Source organism: Ictalurus punctatus, chromosome 12 (genome assembly GCF_001660625.3).
Source record: "Ictalurus punctatus breed USDA103 chromosome 12, Coco_2.0, whole genome shotgun sequence".
Taxonomy (NCBI): Eukaryota; Metazoa; Chordata; class Actinopteri; order Siluriformes; family Ictaluridae; genus Ictalurus; species Ictalurus punctatus.
This window is the reverse complement of record NC_030427.2, coordinates 16,078,297-16,099,089: the sequence shown is the minus strand read 5'-3', so window position 1 is coordinate 16,099,089 and position 20,793 is coordinate 16,078,297. Positions and strand designations below refer to the sequence as shown.

General features: G+C 39.3%; 1 protein-coding gene across 3 annotated transcripts in view; it reads right to left on the bottom strand.

The window, feature by feature from the left end:
- rab11fip4b (RAB11 family interacting protein 4 (class II) b) overlaps positions 1 to 16,309 on the bottom strand; it is a 31,051-nt gene extending 14,742 nt beyond the window's left edge. Inside the window, exons 1-8 of one of the 3 annotated variants that reach the window (XM_017481548.3) lie at positions 16,019 to 16,309; positions 4,404 to 4,555; positions 4,005 to 4,181; positions 3,048 to 3,176; positions 2,519 to 2,554; positions 706 to 808; positions 450 to 553; positions 45 to 185 (exon numbers count right to left, since the gene is read on the bottom strand). In XM_017481548.3, coding sequence (XP_017337037.1) covers positions 45 to 185; positions 450 to 553; positions 706 to 808; positions 2,519 to 2,554; positions 3,048 to 3,176; positions 4,005 to 4,181; positions 4,404 to 4,555; positions 16,019 to 16,078 — 902 coding nt within the window. In that variant the 5' untranslated portion in view covers positions 16,079 to 16,309. Of the gene's footprint in view, positions 1 to 44; positions 186 to 449; positions 554 to 705; positions 809 to 2,518; positions 2,555 to 3,047; positions 3,177 to 4,004; positions 4,182 to 4,403; positions 4,556 to 9,173; positions 9,333 to 16,018 lie in introns of those variants that run through there. The other 2 variants (XM_017481549.3, XM_017481547.3) reach the window with 2 other exon arrangements.
- Between the last annotated feature and the right edge of the window lie 4,484 nt (positions 16,310 to 20,793).

Sequence of the window (20,793 nt, the reverse complement as noted above, 5' to 3'; positions counted from 1 at the left end):
AGAGGAGTTAAATGGAAGTAACTCGATTGTCTGTGTGTGCATACCGATTATTGAGTATCTCGATCTGTGTGTTCTTATCTCGCTCCAGTTTGTTGAAGGCTTCTCGGTGTCTCCGCAGCTCATCATCCATGATGTGCTCGGCTTGCGCCTCCTGTTCCTTCAGCTGTTCCTCCAGCTCATGTACCCTACACACACACACACACACACACACACACGATTACACCTAGCCGGAAGTAGGCAAGTTTTAATATGGATTTTAATGAGTTTCTAATGGTCTGTAGTGGGAGTTTAATGGAATGTGGTGTAATGTTATTCTGATGACAACCATCTACCTATGATTGAAGGACCTATTAGGTTCTGGTGGTATTCAAGTGTAACCAGGAAATCCCTAAAGGAAACCTATAGGAATCTGATGGAATCCAACTGTAAAGGAAGCTGTGTGTGTTTACCTGTGCACTAGGTGCGTGTTCTCCTGTTTGAGTTTGGATTTCACATCGCCGTTCATCAGACACTCATTCTCCAGCTCACACAGCTTCTTCTCCAACTGATTCACCTGCACAGAACACACACACACACACACACACACACACACACACACTTGCAGTTATGTGCTGAACCATTTTTTTTTTTTTTTTAAATATACAGCAATGTGGTGTTTTGAGATGAGGTCTTATTGCATCATCTGGAGAACTGTGCGTGCGTTACCTTGTCAGCGAAGTCAGTGTCACAATAATCAATGCTGCCGTCTCTGAACAGGTCCTCTGTGCTGCCGTTCCTACTGCTGAGATTACTGTGGTGGAGCAGCTGCCTGTGTGCGCACAGACACACACACAAAGCGCAGTGAGAATACACTCACCTCTACTGCAATAGAGGCACACACACACACAGAGAGAGAGAGAGAGAGAGAGAGAGAGAGAGAGAGAGAGAGAGAGAGAGAGAGAGAGAGAGAGAGAGAGAGAGAGAGAGAGAGAGAGAGAGAGAGAGAGAGGAGATGCACACTGCAGCAAAGCTTGAGCCGGACTCTAGCGCATCTACATCACACCCCAATACAGACACACACACACAGAGAGAGTTCCCCTGTCCCACTTGCACAAATGCCTCCCACTACAGTCACACACAAGCAGCAGGATGCAACCATGGGCACAAACACACCTTTCTAACAGTTCAAATTCTGGAAACACCATCACTGTTGCTACAGCAACAACAATTAACCAATTTAAATGGTGAGAAACACAAAAATGAGCTGTACTGTACACAACCACTTCTCACTATTATCTCAGTTTAAAGACATTTTGAAGCTGAGAAAAGTGGGAAAATCGATCAGAGGCATCACACAAACATTGTGCATAGCCAATACAACAATGTATAATGTCCTGAAAAGAAATAAACCACTGGTGTACTGAGCAACACACACCGGCTGGGTCAGCCAAGGAAAATAACAGCAGCTGATTAGATAAACATTGTGAGAGCTGTGAAGAAAACCCCAAAACAACAGTCAGTGACATCAACAATCTCCACAGGGCAGGGGTGAAGGGATCACAATCCACATTTGGAAGACGACGTCAAGAGCAGAAATATAGAGGCCATAGCACAAGATGCACACCACTCATCAGCAGTAATAATCAGAAAGCCAGATTGGAATTCACAAAGAAATACAGAGATGATCCACAAAAGTTCTGGAACCAAGATGAACCTCTACCAAAGTGATGGAAAGGCCAAAGTGTGGAGAAAGAAAGGATCTGCTCATGATCCAAAACATACAAGCTCATCTGTGAAGCATGGTGGAAGTCGTGTCATGGTTTGGGCTTGCATGTCTGCTTCTGGAACAGGATCACTAATCTTTACTGATGATGTAACTCATGATGGTAGCGGCAGAATGTGTTACAGAAACACACCTCAGAATTATCTCGGCTAAAAACTGCTGAAATGACACGTGCACATTTAAACGGTCATTGTGAAATGTGTTTTTTTGTCCGGTGTGTGTTTGAAATTAAGCTCAATAAACATGCCTTAATTGTGTGTGTGTGCACCTTCATACAAGAAGACTCTGAACACACAGTTTTCCATCAATAGCGTGTGAAGGACTGTGTGCGCGCACGTGTGTGTTTAATGATTAACCACTGAACAAGCTGTGCACACACACAAAATGCATTTTACATACTGTGCACAACACACACCTATACATACATACAAACACACAAATTGTGTATTCCACACACACAATATACTGTTAATACAACATACACAGCTCTCCTTTAATGGAGTGTGAAGGACAGTGTGTGTTAGTTTAATGATCTACCACTGGCCAAGCCAACACACGGTGCATTTTACATATTGTGCATAATGAACACATTCATATACTGTACATACTACACACACACACACACACTATGCGTATGACACACACCCTGCTGTTAATAGAACACACACAGCTCTCCTTTGAGTGTGAAGGACAGAGTGTTTAATGATTAACCACTGGCCAAGCTACACACACACACAAACACACACACAGACTCACCTGCCAAATGCTGTACTGGAAATTTTCCTGTTTGGGCTGAATAAAAAAAAAAGAAAACCATCAATCTCTCGCTCACACACAAACACAATTATGCTATTTATCCGAATAATTCACAAAGTAACTCATCCACTTTTAGCTGAACAAAACTCTCCATTAACATTTTTCATGAGCACTCTCTTAACATGATGTGAAAATTGTCATAATTATGGATTAATTTCCACAAACTCTCACTTGCTTTACTGCAGGCGTGTGCTTTTTACAGTTTTTCCCAAAATAAAAAAGGCCCACCCTTTTTTTCACACCTGTTATTTCATAACAATGATTATGATGACTAGATATGATTATTTACATGACCTAATTAAATAGACAATAGATGAAAAATAATTTGGGGGTGAAAACTTTTGCACACAAGTCTGTACGTTCAGTATACAAAGTGTAGTAGTAACATTCTCCTCAATTCAGCAGAAACATGTAGCAGGTACTTACAAAAATTATGCAGTGTGTGTGTGTGTGTGTGTGCGCGCGTTACCTGTTTGCTTTGAAGTTCTTGAGCCGGTTTTCGAGTTCGTTGAGCTGAGCGACTTTTCTGCAGCAGCTTGAGCAAAACACTTCATGATCACCGTTCACCTGTCTCACCTTCTGTGGTGTGTGAGTTGCACTGCAGAGAGAGAGAGAGAGAGAGAGAGAGAGAGAGAGAGAGAGAGAGAGAGAGAGAGAGAGAGAGAGAGAGAGAGAGAGAGAGAGAGAGAGAGAGAGAGAGAGAGAGAGAGAGAGAGAGAGAGAGAGAGAGAGAGAGAGATTTATTTCTTTTCTCACTCTTTTTCTTACCCTCATTTTCTTTATTTAGCTTTTCTTTCTTTCTCTTAGTCATTTCCTTCTCCTTGTTATTGCTTTCTGTCTATCATTCTTTCATTTCCTTCTTCTCTCTAATTTTCTTTTCTTCCTTCCTTCTTTCATTATTTGCTTTTCCTCATCACTCTTATCATTTCACAATCCATTTAGCTTCCTAACACTTTAAATTGTTGCACTTCTGAGGGTGTGTTTAAATACATTTTGAAAATTGCACAAAAATTAATAAAACAATAACAATAATGATAATAGTAAAAAATAAAAAAACAAAATAAATAATGGAAAAAACTTTATTCTTTCTATCATCCCTAAATCAGTAGCACACCTAAACCGAGGGATTTAGATTTCATTCGTGCTGATGTGAACGTGGAGTGCGTGGACTCAGGGAGGAAGTCAGCTTACTTCTACAATTACTTCTGTAGCTTCAATGACGACAAAAAAAAAAAAAAAAAAAAAAGTGTGTGTGTGTGTGTGCGTGAGAGAACATTGAGTCAGCATCGGGTGCAGATCTGCAGCTACAGGAAACCATTTCAACATCTACTATTGCTGTGACGTCAGCTGTGAATCACATGATTCACTTTATTTACTCACTTATTCACATGCGTGCGCACACACACACACACACACACACACACACCTGGAAGGTACGGAAGACCCGAGGTCGGAGAACCCATTAGTGTGGGACTCATCCTCGGGGCTGATAGGACTGTAGTCGACCTCATCTCCCTCTCCATAATCCTCAAACTGCTCCTCGTTTAGTGAGCGTGTCGAAAGGTCAGAGGTCACAGACGGGTTCAGGCTCAGCTCTCCACTCCTGCAACATTGAGTTTCCCCACAATCTTAGCTTATTATATCCCTATCTAATCACTGTACATGCCAACAACTAATAACCTTCCAGTAACTGCAGGAATGGCACACCTCCAGTAAAAAACAAACGGACATTTATAGTTACCAACATTAGTCTGGAATGAAATGCATTGTGTGCATTGTCAGCATGTGCAGGTGTGTGCTTTTGTTGATACTCATGAGGACTAACTTTTGCCCAGGTAAGAGTCCTTCCTCTTTGTCTCCTCCTCTTCCTCCATCTGAGAGCTCAGATCCCGCAGCGCTCTCGATGGCGCTGTCTCGGTCCGACTCCCGAGCTTCTTCATCCTCGTACAGCTCCTGCACAGACATGGCCTCCCTGAGCTACAGAGAGCGATAGACATATGTGAGGACCACGCAAATTAGTTGACATTCTGCATTTGTTCACCTCCTGTTACAGATGCTCTAATAACTGATAGAAAGAGAACATAATATTTTGACTGGTGAATATACACAATAATGGAACACATTAAATCAAGTGTTCATGCGCTACTTTGGCCCCATCCTAGGAACCTTGAGCAACATGCTCACCCACATCAGCACAGGGACTAAGAACTAAAGAGACCAGGTAGCATCAGGACATATAGCAATGTAGGCATTTAGAGACCAAGCAACATAAATACCTAATGACCTCGGGATCAGGAAACAGTGATGGGTCCACATAACGACCTAGGGACCAGGAAAATAAAAAGGACTGGGCAACAAGCAGACCTACAGCAACCAGGAAATACAGAAACCGGCAATCTGGTGACATATAGAGCGGGTAAGGAGGACCTAGGGACTGAACAATATGGAGACTAGGCAACATGGATCTGGGTGCAAAATGAGAACACAAACATAAGAACCTAGAAGCCAGGCAACATAGGGGACCTAAGGATTGGACAACATAGAAGATACAGGAACCAGTGACCCAGGGACATAGGGACCAAAGAACAGTAGGGACGGTACAATTAAGAAACTAGAGCATGAGCAAAAGGAGCCACACATGGACATAGGCATCAATAAAATGGGGACATAGGGAATGGGGAAACAGCGGGACCTTAAAAACCAGGAAGAAAAAAACAGGGGGAAAAAAAAAAAAAAAAAAAAGTCATTTGCTATATTTCTTTGCTAACATCAAACGTAACAGTGTAATGGCTTTACAGTATCACAATACATCATTGTGAAACCTCCCATCTTGTGTGTGTGTGTTTCCACACAGGATCTAATGTGTGTGGTTTGGCAAACCAGTTCTACAAGTAACAGAAATAACAAGAAATATTGCTCACCCAATGACACTGCTGTGTGTGTGTGTGTGTGTGTGTGTGTATGTGTGTGTGTGTTGGGGGGGGGGGGGGGGGGGGGGTATCTGACTTCTCACTCAGTTTCAAGCAAATGAAGGTTGAGTGATTAGAAAGAGACAGAGGACAAGCAGTTATATTTAATACAAAGCACTAGTGGCGCGCGCGCACACACACACACGTGATTGGATATTACAGAATAGACATGTCAAGGAGTGGAATAATATTTCAGCTTTAAATAATAATTAAATTAAATGAATGAGTATATTTATAACTACACAATATTCAGTATTTGAGTAGTTTTGTCCATTAAATAAATTGTTGTCAGTTATTATTCCAGATGTGTATTTATTTATGCACCTGCATTGAACTTGTTCTCAGTGTTCGTCCCACCTGAGGCCTGAACTCTGCCCTGCACCTATAATCCAAAGTCCTATAATACACAAGAATTTCAGACACCCTTTGTTGCCATAATAGAAGGATGCAAGGATAAAAGCCGACGGAAATCAAACTCTTTTGTAGAAACACAACGACTGGGTCAGTGATGACGACTGGGAATGTGACAGGAAGACGTGCGTGTCTGCTTCACAAAAAGGCTAAAATAACACCGGAGGCATAAGTCATAGAAATATTCAAGCATTATACTAACATTATAAACAATTAAAGTGTTAGCGAGATCGCATGTCCGGAAATGTTTACATCGTCTACAACAAAAGAAAAATCACATTCTTCCAATAAAAATCTTCTAATAAATGAAGAAATTTAGTGTGGACCAAAAATAGCAGCTTGATGTAGACCATAAACATAATATAGTACACAACTAGGGCTGGGCGATATGACAAATGATACGCATGATACGTATCACCATACATGACACACATCATGATATATAATTACTGTCTGCAAAAAAAAAAACATTAAACTGGAGTTTGACAATACTTTAACACCTACAAAGACAAAGTTTAAAAATAAAATCAATGGCATCCAGTCGGTACCATTTAATTTGCAATTATTACAAATCTAAAAAACATACCGATGTCTCCGAAAAGTGTATCGTGAGATGATTTACCACGATATTGATATTATATTTATATATCATCCAGCCCGAACATCAAGAATCTAAAATCTTTACTAATCTTTACTCCTGGCGCTATAGTTTAAATGATTTTCATGTGGTCAGTTTTATGGTCCTTTAAGCGGAAAGTCATGTGACCAGCAGAACAAAAAGGGTCAAATAACATACGAGGAATCGCTCATGACTCAGTAGGTGATAAATGTACAAATCAAACTGTTCCCAAACAAAAGATGTCAGAAAACTTGGAAGTTACAGCTTTACTTCTGACGGTCACAAAGCGCTGACACTGGAGACTCCTTCCATAAAATGTTAAACATTTCTCCTTTACGATTTTTTTTTAATGTTTACGATCAGTCAAGCGTCCGCTGTAAGAGTCCCCGTGAACAAGCCGTTACTACAGAAACCATAACGAATTCGATTAAAACGAGTGCATTAATATGAACCTGCGCTACAGTCAGAGCTGCTGTTATAGAGAATTAATCTACACCTTCTGACCAATCACAATCCAGAACTCCATAGCAAGGTGCTGTAAAGCCTTTAGATAAATATTAGCAGGCACCATGTCATGATAATCATCATCATATAGTGAACAGGTCACAGAAGAGAAGCTATAACAAATTAAATACGCTTGTATTTAGGGCTGCAACTAACTATTCTTTTGATAATCAACTAATCTGTCGATTATTTCTTTGATTAATCGATAAGTTGGGATTAAAAGGCCAATTTTTATTTTCTGTATTTTTTTCCCCTCGAAAAAAAAACAAAACGTTATTTCACAAACTGTCTGATGTTGTCCTTCAACCTTTGTGCAAATTGAAGGCTATGAAAAAGGTATTAAACATCTATTTAGGATATGCTATACATTGTGGATTTTTTTTTTTTTTTTAAATATTAACTTTATATTTTGAAAACAATAAAACCAGACAAATGATTATCCTCAAGCTTTCAAGCAGAAGTTAAATCACTATATTAAAAAAGCACAAACTAAGCATCAACTGGTAAGAGGTTAAATGTTCTGCAGTAACAGTGAATTTCTTACATTTACAGATAAGGATATAAAGGTAAAAATGTAATTTCTGTGCTGAACAAAACATATCTGGAAGACATTAAACACCACACGCATCGGTCACAGCATCTGACACGACAAGCCACTTTAATACACTTACCAGTTTGTTTGAAGCGCTTCATAAAACACTCATGTTTTGGACGACCTGGATCATGCACTTTTCCCGCAGCAACTCACTCTGTAACCGCCGCTGTTTTCCACATGTGTTTTATTCATAGAAATGTGTTTCACCATTGTGAAGTGACGTCACTGTGGATAACCCCATCAGTGATGTCACAGACCCAACTTTCCCTAATGAAACGCGTTGTTGATTATTTTAATTATTGATTATTATCGATAAGTTGTTGCAGCCCTACTTGTATTTAGGGATGTCACAACAACCGATACTTCTGTACCAAGTCAGTAAGTCTGTATCAACATTCTTAAAATGTGACGGTACTCGTTTTTCAGCAGTAGCTTAGGTACCGAGGAAGCAATTCTTCCGGAAATAAAGGGGGCGGCAAATACGCACAAGTGTTTTAGTCGGTCCAAAAGTGGTGATGAGGAAGAAGAACGCCTACAAGCACACGGGAAAAACTACAGAAGATGGCGACAATTTTAGCTCCGCCCCAGATGGCGACAATTTTAGCTCCGTTCAGAGAAAAAAGGTAGCATCGGTTGCCATCGTTCATTTCAAAGAAAGCGAGGAAACACCTGGAATTTGCACCGTGTGCACCTTAGCACTTGTTATTAACACTTAGCACGGTTTTATTAGTCATTGTCAGACAGTGTTCGATAACTAAAATATCCCTCTCTCGCTCTCTCTCTTTTTGCCAGTATTAGCCAGAGGAGGATGTCCAAGAGTTTATTTTATTTTAAAAATTGTTTATTTATTTATTTTTTTTATAACCACACCATGGTATCAACTTTGGTATCGAGTATCATGTACTTTTGGTGGTATTGGTACTAACTACTAGATTTTTGGTATCATGACATCCCTACTGGTATTAAACTATTTAACCAGAAATAGTATTATTTTACAATCGTTTTACGAATATACGAAGACCCCTTAAATAAGTCTAATTATTATGAAATATAATTATTTTCTTTTTCTAAGCTTTTTACTTGGATCACTGATTATAGGTGAAACCTTATAGAATGAATTTTTCAGAACCTTAAAACTAGTAAAAAATGTAACTAAAATGATTACTTGGAAAACATTTAAATGGATAAACATACACGTTATATTACAAACAAATAAATATTTTATATACATTATATATATACACACAGTTTGTTTTTTAAGGAATTATGCATTTTTACAACAATCTGTCCGATTAATATGCTTATTCTGCTCACTCAGTAAGCAACTTTTTACTTCGTTTTAAAACGTATGCTAGTCAGAAAACAAAGCTCAAAACAAACAAACAAACAAACAAACAAACAAACAAAAAAAAAAAAAACCCATCACAGGAGGAAAAGGAACTACAACATCAAAGGAGAAACAGCACCAGCAACATATCGGACAGTATTTAGGCTTACCATGCTGTTCACACACTCACGTTTTATATCAGAGCCCGTCTGATCAGTGCTAACGTGACAATAACTCGATCTCGTAGGTAAGAAAATCTCAGCGTTGTTTGAGGTGAGGTGCATTTAAACACGTGCGAGGAGAATTAAGAGAAGCCTGAGCACCTGCCCTCGTACACACCCGTTCTGGGTTTTGCACAAGCTCACATGGACTGGTATATCCAAACACTCTGATATAACAAGGTGACGCCTGCAACAGGTTGAAAACAAGCGCAGAGTTTATGACGCAGAGGTCATGCACAGACTTGATCTGACAAAGAGGAAAATCTCCCACGACACTCTAGAGCTCCTGAAACAAACCCAGGACAAATCATGTTCCTATTAAAACGAAAACTGATAAGTAAAATTTTCCTGTACAATAATTTGAAAAACTCCATCTCGTGAGGAGATCAGCATAATGACTGCCTAGATTATGTTGTAACCATCAGTTTTGAGGAAAATTTCTGCTTATGAATGTTTCTTGGTGGTGTTTCATTGGATTCTCGGAGAAGGCAACCCTGTAATTCTGTTACAATGTGAATGTCTGAAACACATGGAGGGCAGATATAAAAAGTTTCAACTGTGAACTAAATCAGCAGCCTAAATTCGTTGGGCTCTGTGTGGACCAGGTCTTATTTTAGATGTGCAGTGAGATTAATTCTGAACATTTGAAAGCCTTTTTCTCACAGTTTGATTTCGGAATGTTTAGACATTTTAAGACTGGCGCTCAGCTGTCGACTAAGTCAAGGTCAGGTGAAAAGAAATACACTGTGTACATACAGTCTGTACAGGGTATGAAAAGAACACGCTGTGAACAGGAACTTTTAAAAACTGTGTTCTATTCTTAATAAGGAGAACCTCAGAACGGTCTCTCTTCCAGTTTCTAAGTTGTCTTCTTTCCCCAGAAATTTTTTTGCGTTTCTTAAAAAAAAAAAAAGAGGAGAAGCTCTTCAAAACTGTCTCAGCACCTGGAGAAGCTCCTCAAAACTTTCCTTTTTCAAGGAGACTCAGAAAAACACTTTCACCACAAAACCAACTCAAAAGTGTCATTTCAAAACTCTTCTCGAATGAGGAGCTTCTCGAAACCATCTACGTTACTGAAGATGCTCCTCCAAACAGTCTCCCTTCATATAAAAGAGAAGCTCCTCAAAATGGTCTCCCTCCCTGAACAAGCAGCTCCTTAAAAAAATGCATCTGCAGAAGCTTCTCAAAACGTTATTCCCTACAAAACGAGAAGCTTCTCAAAACCGGAAGAAGCAGCTCCTCAAAACGGTCCCTCCTTTCAAAGAAGCCGCTCCTGAAAAATGGCTCCCTCTTCATTAAGGAGAAACTTCTAAAAACTGTCTCACCCCTGGAGAAGTAGCTCCTCAAAATTGTCCCTCTGCCTGAAACTGGATCATTTTGAAATTCCCATATTGAACGAGGAGCTCCTCAAACCCCGTCTCCCTTCCTGAAGGAAGCTCCTCAAACCCCGTCTCCCTTCCTGAAGGAAGCTCCTCAAACCCCGTCTCCCTTCCTGAAGGAAGCTCCTCAAACCCCGTCTCCCTTCCTGAAGGAAGCTCCTCAAACCCCGTCTCCCTTCCTGAAGGAAGCTCCTCAAACCCCGTCTCCCTTCCTGAAGGAAGCTCCTCAAACCCCGTCTCCCTTCCTGAAGGAAGCTCCTCAAACCCCGTCTCCCTTCCTGAAGGAAGCTCCTCAAACCCCGTCTCCCTTCCTGAAGGAAGCTCCTCAAACCCCGTCTCCCTTCCTGAAGGAAGCTCCTCAAACCCCGTCTCCCTTCCTGAAGGAAGCTCCTCAAACCCCGTCTCCCTTCCTGAAGGAAGCTCCTCAAACCCCGTCTCCCTTCCTGAAGGAAGCTCCTCAAACCCCGTCTCCCTTCCTGAAGGAAGCTCCTCAAACCCCGTCTCCCTTCCTGAAGGAAGCTCCTCAAACCCCGTCTCCCTTCCTGAAGGAAGCTCCTCAGAAACGGTCTTCACTTTTAAAAGGAAAGCTCCTCTTAACTGTCCCATCACCTGAAGGAGCTCATCAGGTCAGTCTCCCTTCCTGAAGGTTATGGAGAATTACAAATAAAAGACGGAACTAAAATTCGAGAAGGTGAGATAAACCGATGATAAATGTATTGACCTGGTATGGCAGTAAAAATGATTAGACAAAAGTTCCTCCTCCTCCACACCAAGGTGAGCATCTAGACGGTGTCATCAGATGGTGTCAGCTGTGGGTGTGGCATTGTAACCGAAACCACTCCACGGAGACCAAACACCTTTAGGAGTTAGATGTGAAAAACATGGCTGCTGGTGTTTACTCATGCTAATCCCACATACTTCAACACTTACGCAATTCTTTTTTTCTGATGAGATGAGTCTCACTCAGTCTGTCTATCTGCCCATGTCTCTCTTTTTTTATCTGTCTCTCTGCTGTCTTTACCCGTCTGTCTCTTTTGGTTTACCTGCTTGTCTGTCTGTCTGTCCGTCCCTCTCTCAATCTCTCTTTAAACCCGTGTACATCTCCATTTGTGTCTCTCTTTTCATCTCTCTCCTTCAGTCTTTCTGCCTGTTTCTCTCCCACCATCTGTCTCTCTTGGTTTTTACCCATCTGCCTCTTTTGGTCTACCTGCTTGTCTCTCTCTCTCTCTCTCTCTAAACCCATGTACGTCTCCATTTGTGTCTCTCTTTTCATCTCTCTCCTTCAGTCTTCCTCCCTGTCTCTCTCCACTTGTGTCAATCTCTCCCTTCATCTGTCTCTTCCTTCCTCTCTTCATGAAACACAGCACTGAATTTTGAAAATGCATGTGTGATAAGAAATTATATATGTGAGTGAGTGGTGAGAAAGTATTCCCTTACTCGCCCACTCTGTCTCTTTAAACACCAGAAGAACAGAAGCGGTCTGATCACACACTCTTCCTGATTCACATTTCTCGCCCCTCTTTGGTTTATTAGAACCCTGTTGAAGAACCACTTTAATATTCCAGCAGATTTAAAGCCAAACACTAACTTCCCCTGTGTTCCAGTTCAGAGCCAGTGTAGCCGGTGTGTGCATTTCTTTCTCAATGCAGGAAATGCCACAATCCTCTGCACCAAACATGAAGGATGGTCTATAGATGTACGTTAGCTCATCCTAGTTTCGCCATCCCATTTCCTTCTGTTGCGTCTTTCCCAACACATGATTCAGAATGTAATATGGAATATGATTCACTGCACAGCACTAAAGAGACTCTTTCACACTCTTATACACAAACACACACACACTGAGGTGATGTACCGGAAGCAGTGAGTCATTTCACAGTACCATGGTGCACAGTGCTACAGCAACCTCAGCAAACACACACACACACACACCTGATCCTGGTTCTAATAACATGAAGCACAAAGCTGCACTTGTATTCGTGGTGTGTAGAGGGAGCAGGTAACAGCCGATTATAGTGTAGTTACAGGTACACTTTCTTAAAGACCCACTGGTTCCTAAACCCAAACTATTTAGGAGCTTACATGTCAAATGCTGAAAGAAAAAAAACAAAAAAACAACAAAACCCATACATCACATTGCACAGTTCTTACTTCATGTGTGCTTCAGTGTTCTCTCAGGGCTGCTCTATCACACTGCCTTCTCTCTTCCCTGTCTGTTCAGGGTTCAGTGCATTTTCCGCTTCACTCCTGTAGCCATACTGATTTAAACTGTCTCTTGGTGCAGAGGAGCCAGGACACAGGAGACTCAATTAGCCGCACTTCGCTATCAACATGTGGTAATGACTGAGCTAGTCCGGGGAGGGTGACTGTACCTTCCACTGTAACTTTCACTGGCCGAGTCAGTCTCTGTATCTTCACCTTCTGGTGTACAGGAGGCAGGGTTCAGGACAGACAGGGAGTGAGAAAAGTCAGAATTTTTGTCTTTGTCCATTTAGATTCCTTGTCAGTGTTCTGTGACTAACGTTAGCTAACATTAGCTAGCTAAGCTACATCAATCGCGTTAATTAGCTCAACCCTGGATGGGTTTCTAACGCAGCTGAGTTTTAAAATAAAAGAGGAAATAATTAACACAGTTAATAAAGTAAAACACTGTTCAGATTATGATGACCAATTAAAAACATTATGTTACTCTCACAAGCTGTTGCCTCAGTAAGATCAGTCCCAGTGAAGGAGATGTAGCCTCTGAGCTGCAGTGAATGAGGTGTGGCCTCAGTATAATCAATACCAGTGAAGGAAGTGTGGCCTCAGTATAATCAGTCCCAGTGAAGCCAAAAGTAATGGCACTCTATGAAAGGAGCCGGCAATAGTGTGTGTCTATGGAAGTCGATGCGCTGCAATTGCTGAGCTGCATTAATGGAAGATTTAGCGCACGATGCACGTAGGAGGCACTCTTTCACCATTTAAATGCTTTTTTTTAGCTTCTGATTGTTTTGTGGACGTCACAAAATGTAACCGCACCATGAATGCGCTTAGTACAAAGAAAATCGGCAAAACCTTTGTAAATTAGGCGAAGGTTTAGTTCAGTGTAAACATTTATACACAACTTTACTACAATAGAGATAAATGAGGTGCTTTGTGATTTATCATCTAGTGGCACAAATTATAACATTATAAATTATAAATCACAAGGCTCAGAGATGTACAGAAACTCGAAGTTGATAACTTGCACACATTTTGATGTGGACAGATTATGTTTCTTTCCACACATAGAAGTGGGTCGGCGTAAGCCGAAACCGAAGTGGACAAACAAGTATCTGGTGTGTGTGTGAGCATTTGTTCTATCACCTGCCCCTCAGTTGTGCATGCTCTTGCGCGCTCTCTCTCTCTCACACACACACACACACACACACACACACACACACACACAGCGTATTTCTGAGCTCACCCTCCTGCAGTATTTCTCTGTTCCTTTAATAGCTCATTCTTAATCCCACTGTTTCTGTGTGAGAACATTTGGGTTTGTCAAACATTTCTGTGGTCTCACACACGATCTTAAGTAGTGCCTGTGCACTCATCCAGATTGACTTGCCTGCATCATTTCATCTGTCTGTCATGCCTAAATAAGCAGTGAGACAGAGAAAGAGCACCACACAGAGAGAAAGACAGATAGAGAGAAAACAAAGGACAGATGGATAGAGACGATTCTGGATGCTCTCAATCTTTTAGATGCTGAGTGGACAGATAAAGAGCTCTGAGGTCATGTTACACAGAACACACGAGTGGCTGTGACCTAATAAACACCATCGTACTGAAGGAGAGATGAGAGCCACAGCTTCCAGACTTTAAAACAAGTGTGTTTGTGAGTGTTTAGTGTACTTCATTTCTTCTTTCTGTCAAACACACATACATATACACAGAGAGAGAGAGAAAACCATCAGAAAGGTGACTCTGGTTTCACATAAACGTTGTACCTGTTTGAAAAGGGAACTCCTGGTGGTTTTTCAATCACTGCATTGTGTGTGTGTGCATTAATAAACCAGAGTCAAGTCTATAAATGAGCTGTCCCTAATTCCTCACACTAATCTTATTATGAAGAGAGAAAAAGAGAGGCACAGAGAGCGAAAGAGACACACACAGAGACAGACACAGACAGAGTGCGAGAGAGCGACAGAATAAGAAGTTATAAACACTCATTGTGTACGTGTGCACACGCATGTGTGTATGTATGTGCCACACTAAAGTACTGAGTGACAGGGTGGTGTCTGGGGTTAGAATGGTTTCATAATTCCAAATAAATAGATTACAATCCACAAATAAATGTTGAGATTTACAAAAATTAAATAAATTCACAAATGTATTGAATGAGATCCACAAATATATGTTAGTAGTTTCACAAAAAAAAAAAAAAAACGAATAAATCAAATGAGACTTGCAAATAAAATTATATTTTTTTTAAACAAATGTTTGTCACAAACAACTCTGTCTTGCATTTGTTTATGGATGGCGTCCTGCGCGTTTGTACATTGCTGCACGTGTTTGTGCATTGCTTCACGCGTGCTTGTGGATTTTTAAAAATTTCTAGCATCAAGAGTGCACACAAATCCACAAATAGTTGGACTCCGCCCACCATCTACTCAAGCCAATCAGATAGCAGTCACATTGCACTGACCAATCGTAGTACGTTCTCGCTCCAACCAATCACATTTTGTTTTACAATCAGGACAGGAACAGACTCGTATTGCACTAAGCTTGTGTGATGAAAGAGTAACTGTTATAACTCCCCAACATTGATTATTTCCTCTAACAGCACATCCCCAACTGTTTTATTCCTCTATTACAGCAGCTTAATAATTCTAATTTCTTATTTATTAAAAGAATGACATACTTTTTACCCATTCATAGTTAAGGAAGCAAGTTAGTTCCACTTCTCACTTACATTATAGCAGCTATAAACACTCGTTCCCTCAGCAGCCAATTATTCTCCTTCTTGATATTAATTAGAAGGGAAAAAAACCAAGTTTGTTATAATCATGTGACGGAGAAACCGCAAAGACGCGTATACCCACGGACTTGAAGCAGCTGGTGTTAAAGATATTAAAATGTTGAGCTAAATAGTTTTTCACACACAAATAAAAGCAGGTTCATTTTTAAAAAGATATCGTGCTAGATATCGTGTATCACAAAAACGTTAAAAAAAAATCACCAGAATATCGTGATATGATGTATTTTGGTCATATTGCTAATCTCTAGATAGATTTACAATAGAGGGATAAGTAATCAGATAAGAGATTAGACTAGAGGTGAAGCAACGTGAAACAAGAAACGTGGGGAAATAACCATTAAAAAATTAATCAGTAAATAATGAATAATTAATCATTAATCAGCGTAATAAAATGTAGCACTGGAGTTTCTTACCGTGTGTGTCACTGCATCCACATGGCCGGTGTGTGTCCACTCCTCACACTCCAGGGCCATTCAGGCGCGCACGCGCACACAAACACTTTACTCTATACACTTTATACATATACATACACACACAACCAGTCCCGGTCCCAACAGGTGAGGTTTATTCCGTACAACAACAAAAAAAATCTCCTTTCGCTCCTTCTTCTGATGAACAGCTCTCTGTTATCCACACAACACACACGAATTCACAAACTCCGAGTGAACAACACAACTCGCAGCTGCCAAGAGTTACTGAGTTACTGAGCTAAACTCCGCCCACTCTCTCACTCTCTATAAGGCTGTTGCCAGGCAACCAGTCCTCAAAAGGGAGGCATGCGGGGGCGTGGCCTTTCACCTTAGACGTCACCTGATTTGCATATTAATGAGATCCCGTAGAAACAGGGAAATGAGAGATGAAAAGACGCACACACACACACACACACACACTTTCACTTTAAACACATTAAACACAACTAATTTTACAATCATACACACACACACACACACACACACATATATATATATATATATATATATATATATATATATATATATATATACTGCGATTGTTTATGTAACAATGTAATTATGACTTTAAAATGCTAAATTCTTACATTGTTACTCATTAAACTGGAATTTGTTTTTCTTTTTTTTAATGTGACATTCATGCAAAAGTAAAACAGGAAGTTTGTGCATGAAATAAAATAAATCTCAATTTCTCAATTTTATCCATTAGAACCTATTCGATTTGTGGAAAATATTATATTATTAGTTGATTTAAAAAATAGATAAATAATTAGGCCAAAAAATAATAAAAAATGCTTTTAATAACCAAATATTAGCTCTTACACTCTTATTTCGCTGTTTTTATTTATTTAATTGAAAACTTTTGAAATCTGTGATCATCTGAACGCTCATTTACAATGAGTTATGAGTTCTAAAGACAGATACGAATAGAAATTGAATCAAAACAAACAAACAAACACAGAAAATAAAATGAACTAAATAGTATATAAAGTTATAAGGTTACAGTTCTGCATAACTGTTGATATTGTGGTAGAGAGCGGAAGCGTAAGTGGGAATTTCAACATTTACACAGGAACATTCAACAAACAACAAAAAAACAGGAAGTGGAAATTACACACATGCAACAGATCTAGTGTTTGCTAACATCAGTCTAGTTTCAGTCTCAGATGTCTGTGTACTTCACTTTTCTTATACTTTTGGCTTTTAGTCATTACTGTGCAAAAGATTTTAAAAATCTACTCATAAAGAGAAGATAAAAAAGTTTTGTACATCAATAATTTGATAATTATTTTCTTTCTCTCACAGCAGTTTGTATTGTGACAGCTAGCTATGATGCTGCATTTGACTAAAAGAAAGAAAGAAAACACCCCCTTGACTCAGAATTCCTACTTGGGGACTCAGAAAGGTCTCCTCAACCCCAAGTGAGGTCAAAACAAAATGGCTGCTCACAGTATGAACAGTTACACACAGCAGCACTTCCTGCTTTTAAATGACACACACACACACACACACACACACACACACACACACACACACACACACACACACACACACACACACACTCTTAAAAATAAAGGTTCCGATTAAAACCAGAAAGAATTTTTTGGCCTGATGCCATAGGAGAACCTTTTTAAGTTGCCTCAAAGGACCTTTTACTCTCAAGTTCTCCAGAGAACCATGTATTTACTGGTACTTTAAAAAACACAGAAATGGTTCTTCACAGCAATGCCACAAGGAACCATGTTATCATACAGTAAGTTCTCTAAAATAAAACCCTAAGTTTTTAGAGGTTTAGAGTGATGCCAGCAGAACCTTTTCCTCTCCCACAAAAAAACTTTATAAGGTTCATTCTAACCTGTTAAAGGATGATACCTTGAAGAACCAATACACTGCTCTGAAGAACCTATAATGAAACATAACTTCTTTAAACTCAAAAGAACCATACAACCAAAATCAAAAACCCTATACAATGAAAAATGGTTCCTGACAAGAAGAAAGTTCTTTGTAGGACTAATGGTGGTATAAAGAACCATTGAAGTATCTTTAGTTTTAAGTGTATACACACGCATTAGCTTTAGGTCAATCAGCAGACAGACATTTCCATTTGTCAAAGGCAGTAGCTGCTGTAGCTTTCTGCATTCAGTTCACTTGTAATCGTCCAAGTTGTTACCATGCTAGCTAAGACTAGAGAGAGTAGAGATGTAGCTGCCATCAGTTAGCTTTTTCTTTGTTTCTTGGGTGAAGTGTGAAGCACAGACATGGTTCGATTTTGTGAAATTTTACAAATTTCACAAATTTTATTTGAGTAAGGACTTCCACCACCTCTAATGATAGTACAGTCGGCCCTCCACATTGATAGGGGTTAGAGGTGCAGGACTGAATTCGATTGTGGAAAAATTGTGAATAACTCTAGGCCACATATTTAACACAAAAACAAAGTGAAATAATACACTGTACTACAACAGATGGTGTAATGGCGAGCAACTGCAGCCCTCGGTACTGACTTTGCTGTACCAAGCATATCTAAATAATTTGAGCTTTTCTTGTAATATCTTCACTTTCTTTTGTCTCTTGGGAACTCTTTCAGAAGCACTAGAAGCATTACCCTTTGGACTCATGATTACAGTCGATATTTTACTACAGTTTAAAGACGAGTGCATGACCTCCCCAAACACACTGTGTAGTCCGTAGTTCTTCTAATAAATTTGTGTATATATTTATGGTAGTAAATGATAAATAGAATATATATATATATATATATATATATATATATATATATATATATATATATATATATATATATATATATATAAAATGCATTTATGCTAAATTGATCAACTTTGCAAAGCGCTAAAAATAATTTCCTTTTACACAAATAATCAAATATATGAACATTAAACCCACAAATGTGGAGAGCTGACTGTAATATAATGAATGAAGGAATTAAGTAATCAATCAATCAATCAATCAATTAATTAATAACTGTGCAGTGGTTAATAATATTAGGATGAAATAATTATATTAATTAATCAATTATTAAATAAACAAACAAAAATAATACAAATATATGAAAAGGACATTAAATGTCATGAAAGAATAATAAAAAATAACTACTAATAAAATAATTAGTTTACTAATTATTACTAATTATTAAGTACTCATAAATATGTTAAAAGAGCAGATTAGAGATTGATGTTTATGAGAGATGTAATATTAATGACTCATTTACTGAATAATACTCATTTCAGAATAATAATTCGCTACTGAAGGATTAGTCAATTGAAGTGGTGTCAAACACACACACACACACACACACACACACACACACACACACATTGTTCACTAAATCTCAATTTACAGAGGTGGAAGTTGTGTTTCTCAACATGAGCTCCTGTTGCTCAACACCAACATAAAAAAGTGTGTCACTGAACACAACAACACCAACATTCAGGAAGTGAGATTATCTTCTGCTTGAAAGTCCAGAGTTATAAAAAAAAAAATTGTAAATCTCCAGAACAAGATGGATTAATTATATGTCATGATAAAGAGCTTAACCAAGCCAAAGATCATGAAGGGAAGCGAATCTAATCTCTACCGGCTGCTGTATTGCTAATCAGAGTTCAGAACAGAGACATAGATCTGTTGCAGTGCAGCTGGTTAACCTCTGACTTCTGACCTCTCCTAATGGTGAGAACAATTTATAAACATGACGAGAAACGATTCATGTGAATTTTGCATTGTTAATCATGCTGTTAATCATGCATGAATTTTGCATTGTCAATCATGCTGTGTGTGATCTCCTCTGACATAGTAACACACACACACAGTTCTGATGAGGAGGAGCAGCTTCATCACCTCCAATGTGTGCAACATCAAAACAAGAGTTATTAATGTTTCTTCTCTTCCTCAAGTCACAGCGGCTTCACTTTCACATCACAGAGCGGTCTGTCAGGAAAACTGGACTGTAGTACAGAGAGAGAGAGAGAGAGAGCATGAGAGAGGGAGCGAGAGCGAGAGAGAGAGAGGGAGAAAGAGGGAGAAAGAGGGAGAGAGGGATGAGTGCTAATGAAGTGGAAAGGAATTTACCCTACTGAGTGGACTCTGAGTGAGTGAGTGAGTGAGTGAGTTTGGTTCTGTAATTCCCTCAGGCTGTGTGTTTAACATTTGTGTGTTTGTTTCTCAGATGAGGCTCATCAGGATTCTTTTCAGATCACTCCGAGTTTAAAGATGATGCTTAAAAGGTCAGACTGAACCGAGATTCTTCTTAATCTGACATAAATGTAGAAATATTAGTGCATGAACTCTATAACACATAAGAAGTCCCATCAGAAAACTACTTAAATTCAATTCAACATCCTTAGACCACTGAATTCAGAATTGCTGAATTCTGGATTGTGATTGGTCAGAAGTTGTTGATTAATTCTCTATAACAGCAGCTCTGACACTAGCACCAGTTTAGATTTAGCTCCACAAAACCGACACTAGATCAGAATTTCAGCTTTCATTTCCTCATATTTACAAAAACGTTGGAACATGTGACTAACAGGTGTTTCTTGTTGCCCAGGTATGAACTATTAAATTGATTGTTTAAAGAACTAAAAGCTCTGAGCGTCTTCTCTTTGTTTGAGCCTTACTGTAGGTTTCACCTGTGAAGACAGTATTTGTTGTTAAAAAGAATAAACTAACATGAAGATCAGCGAGCTGTGTATGGGAGAAAA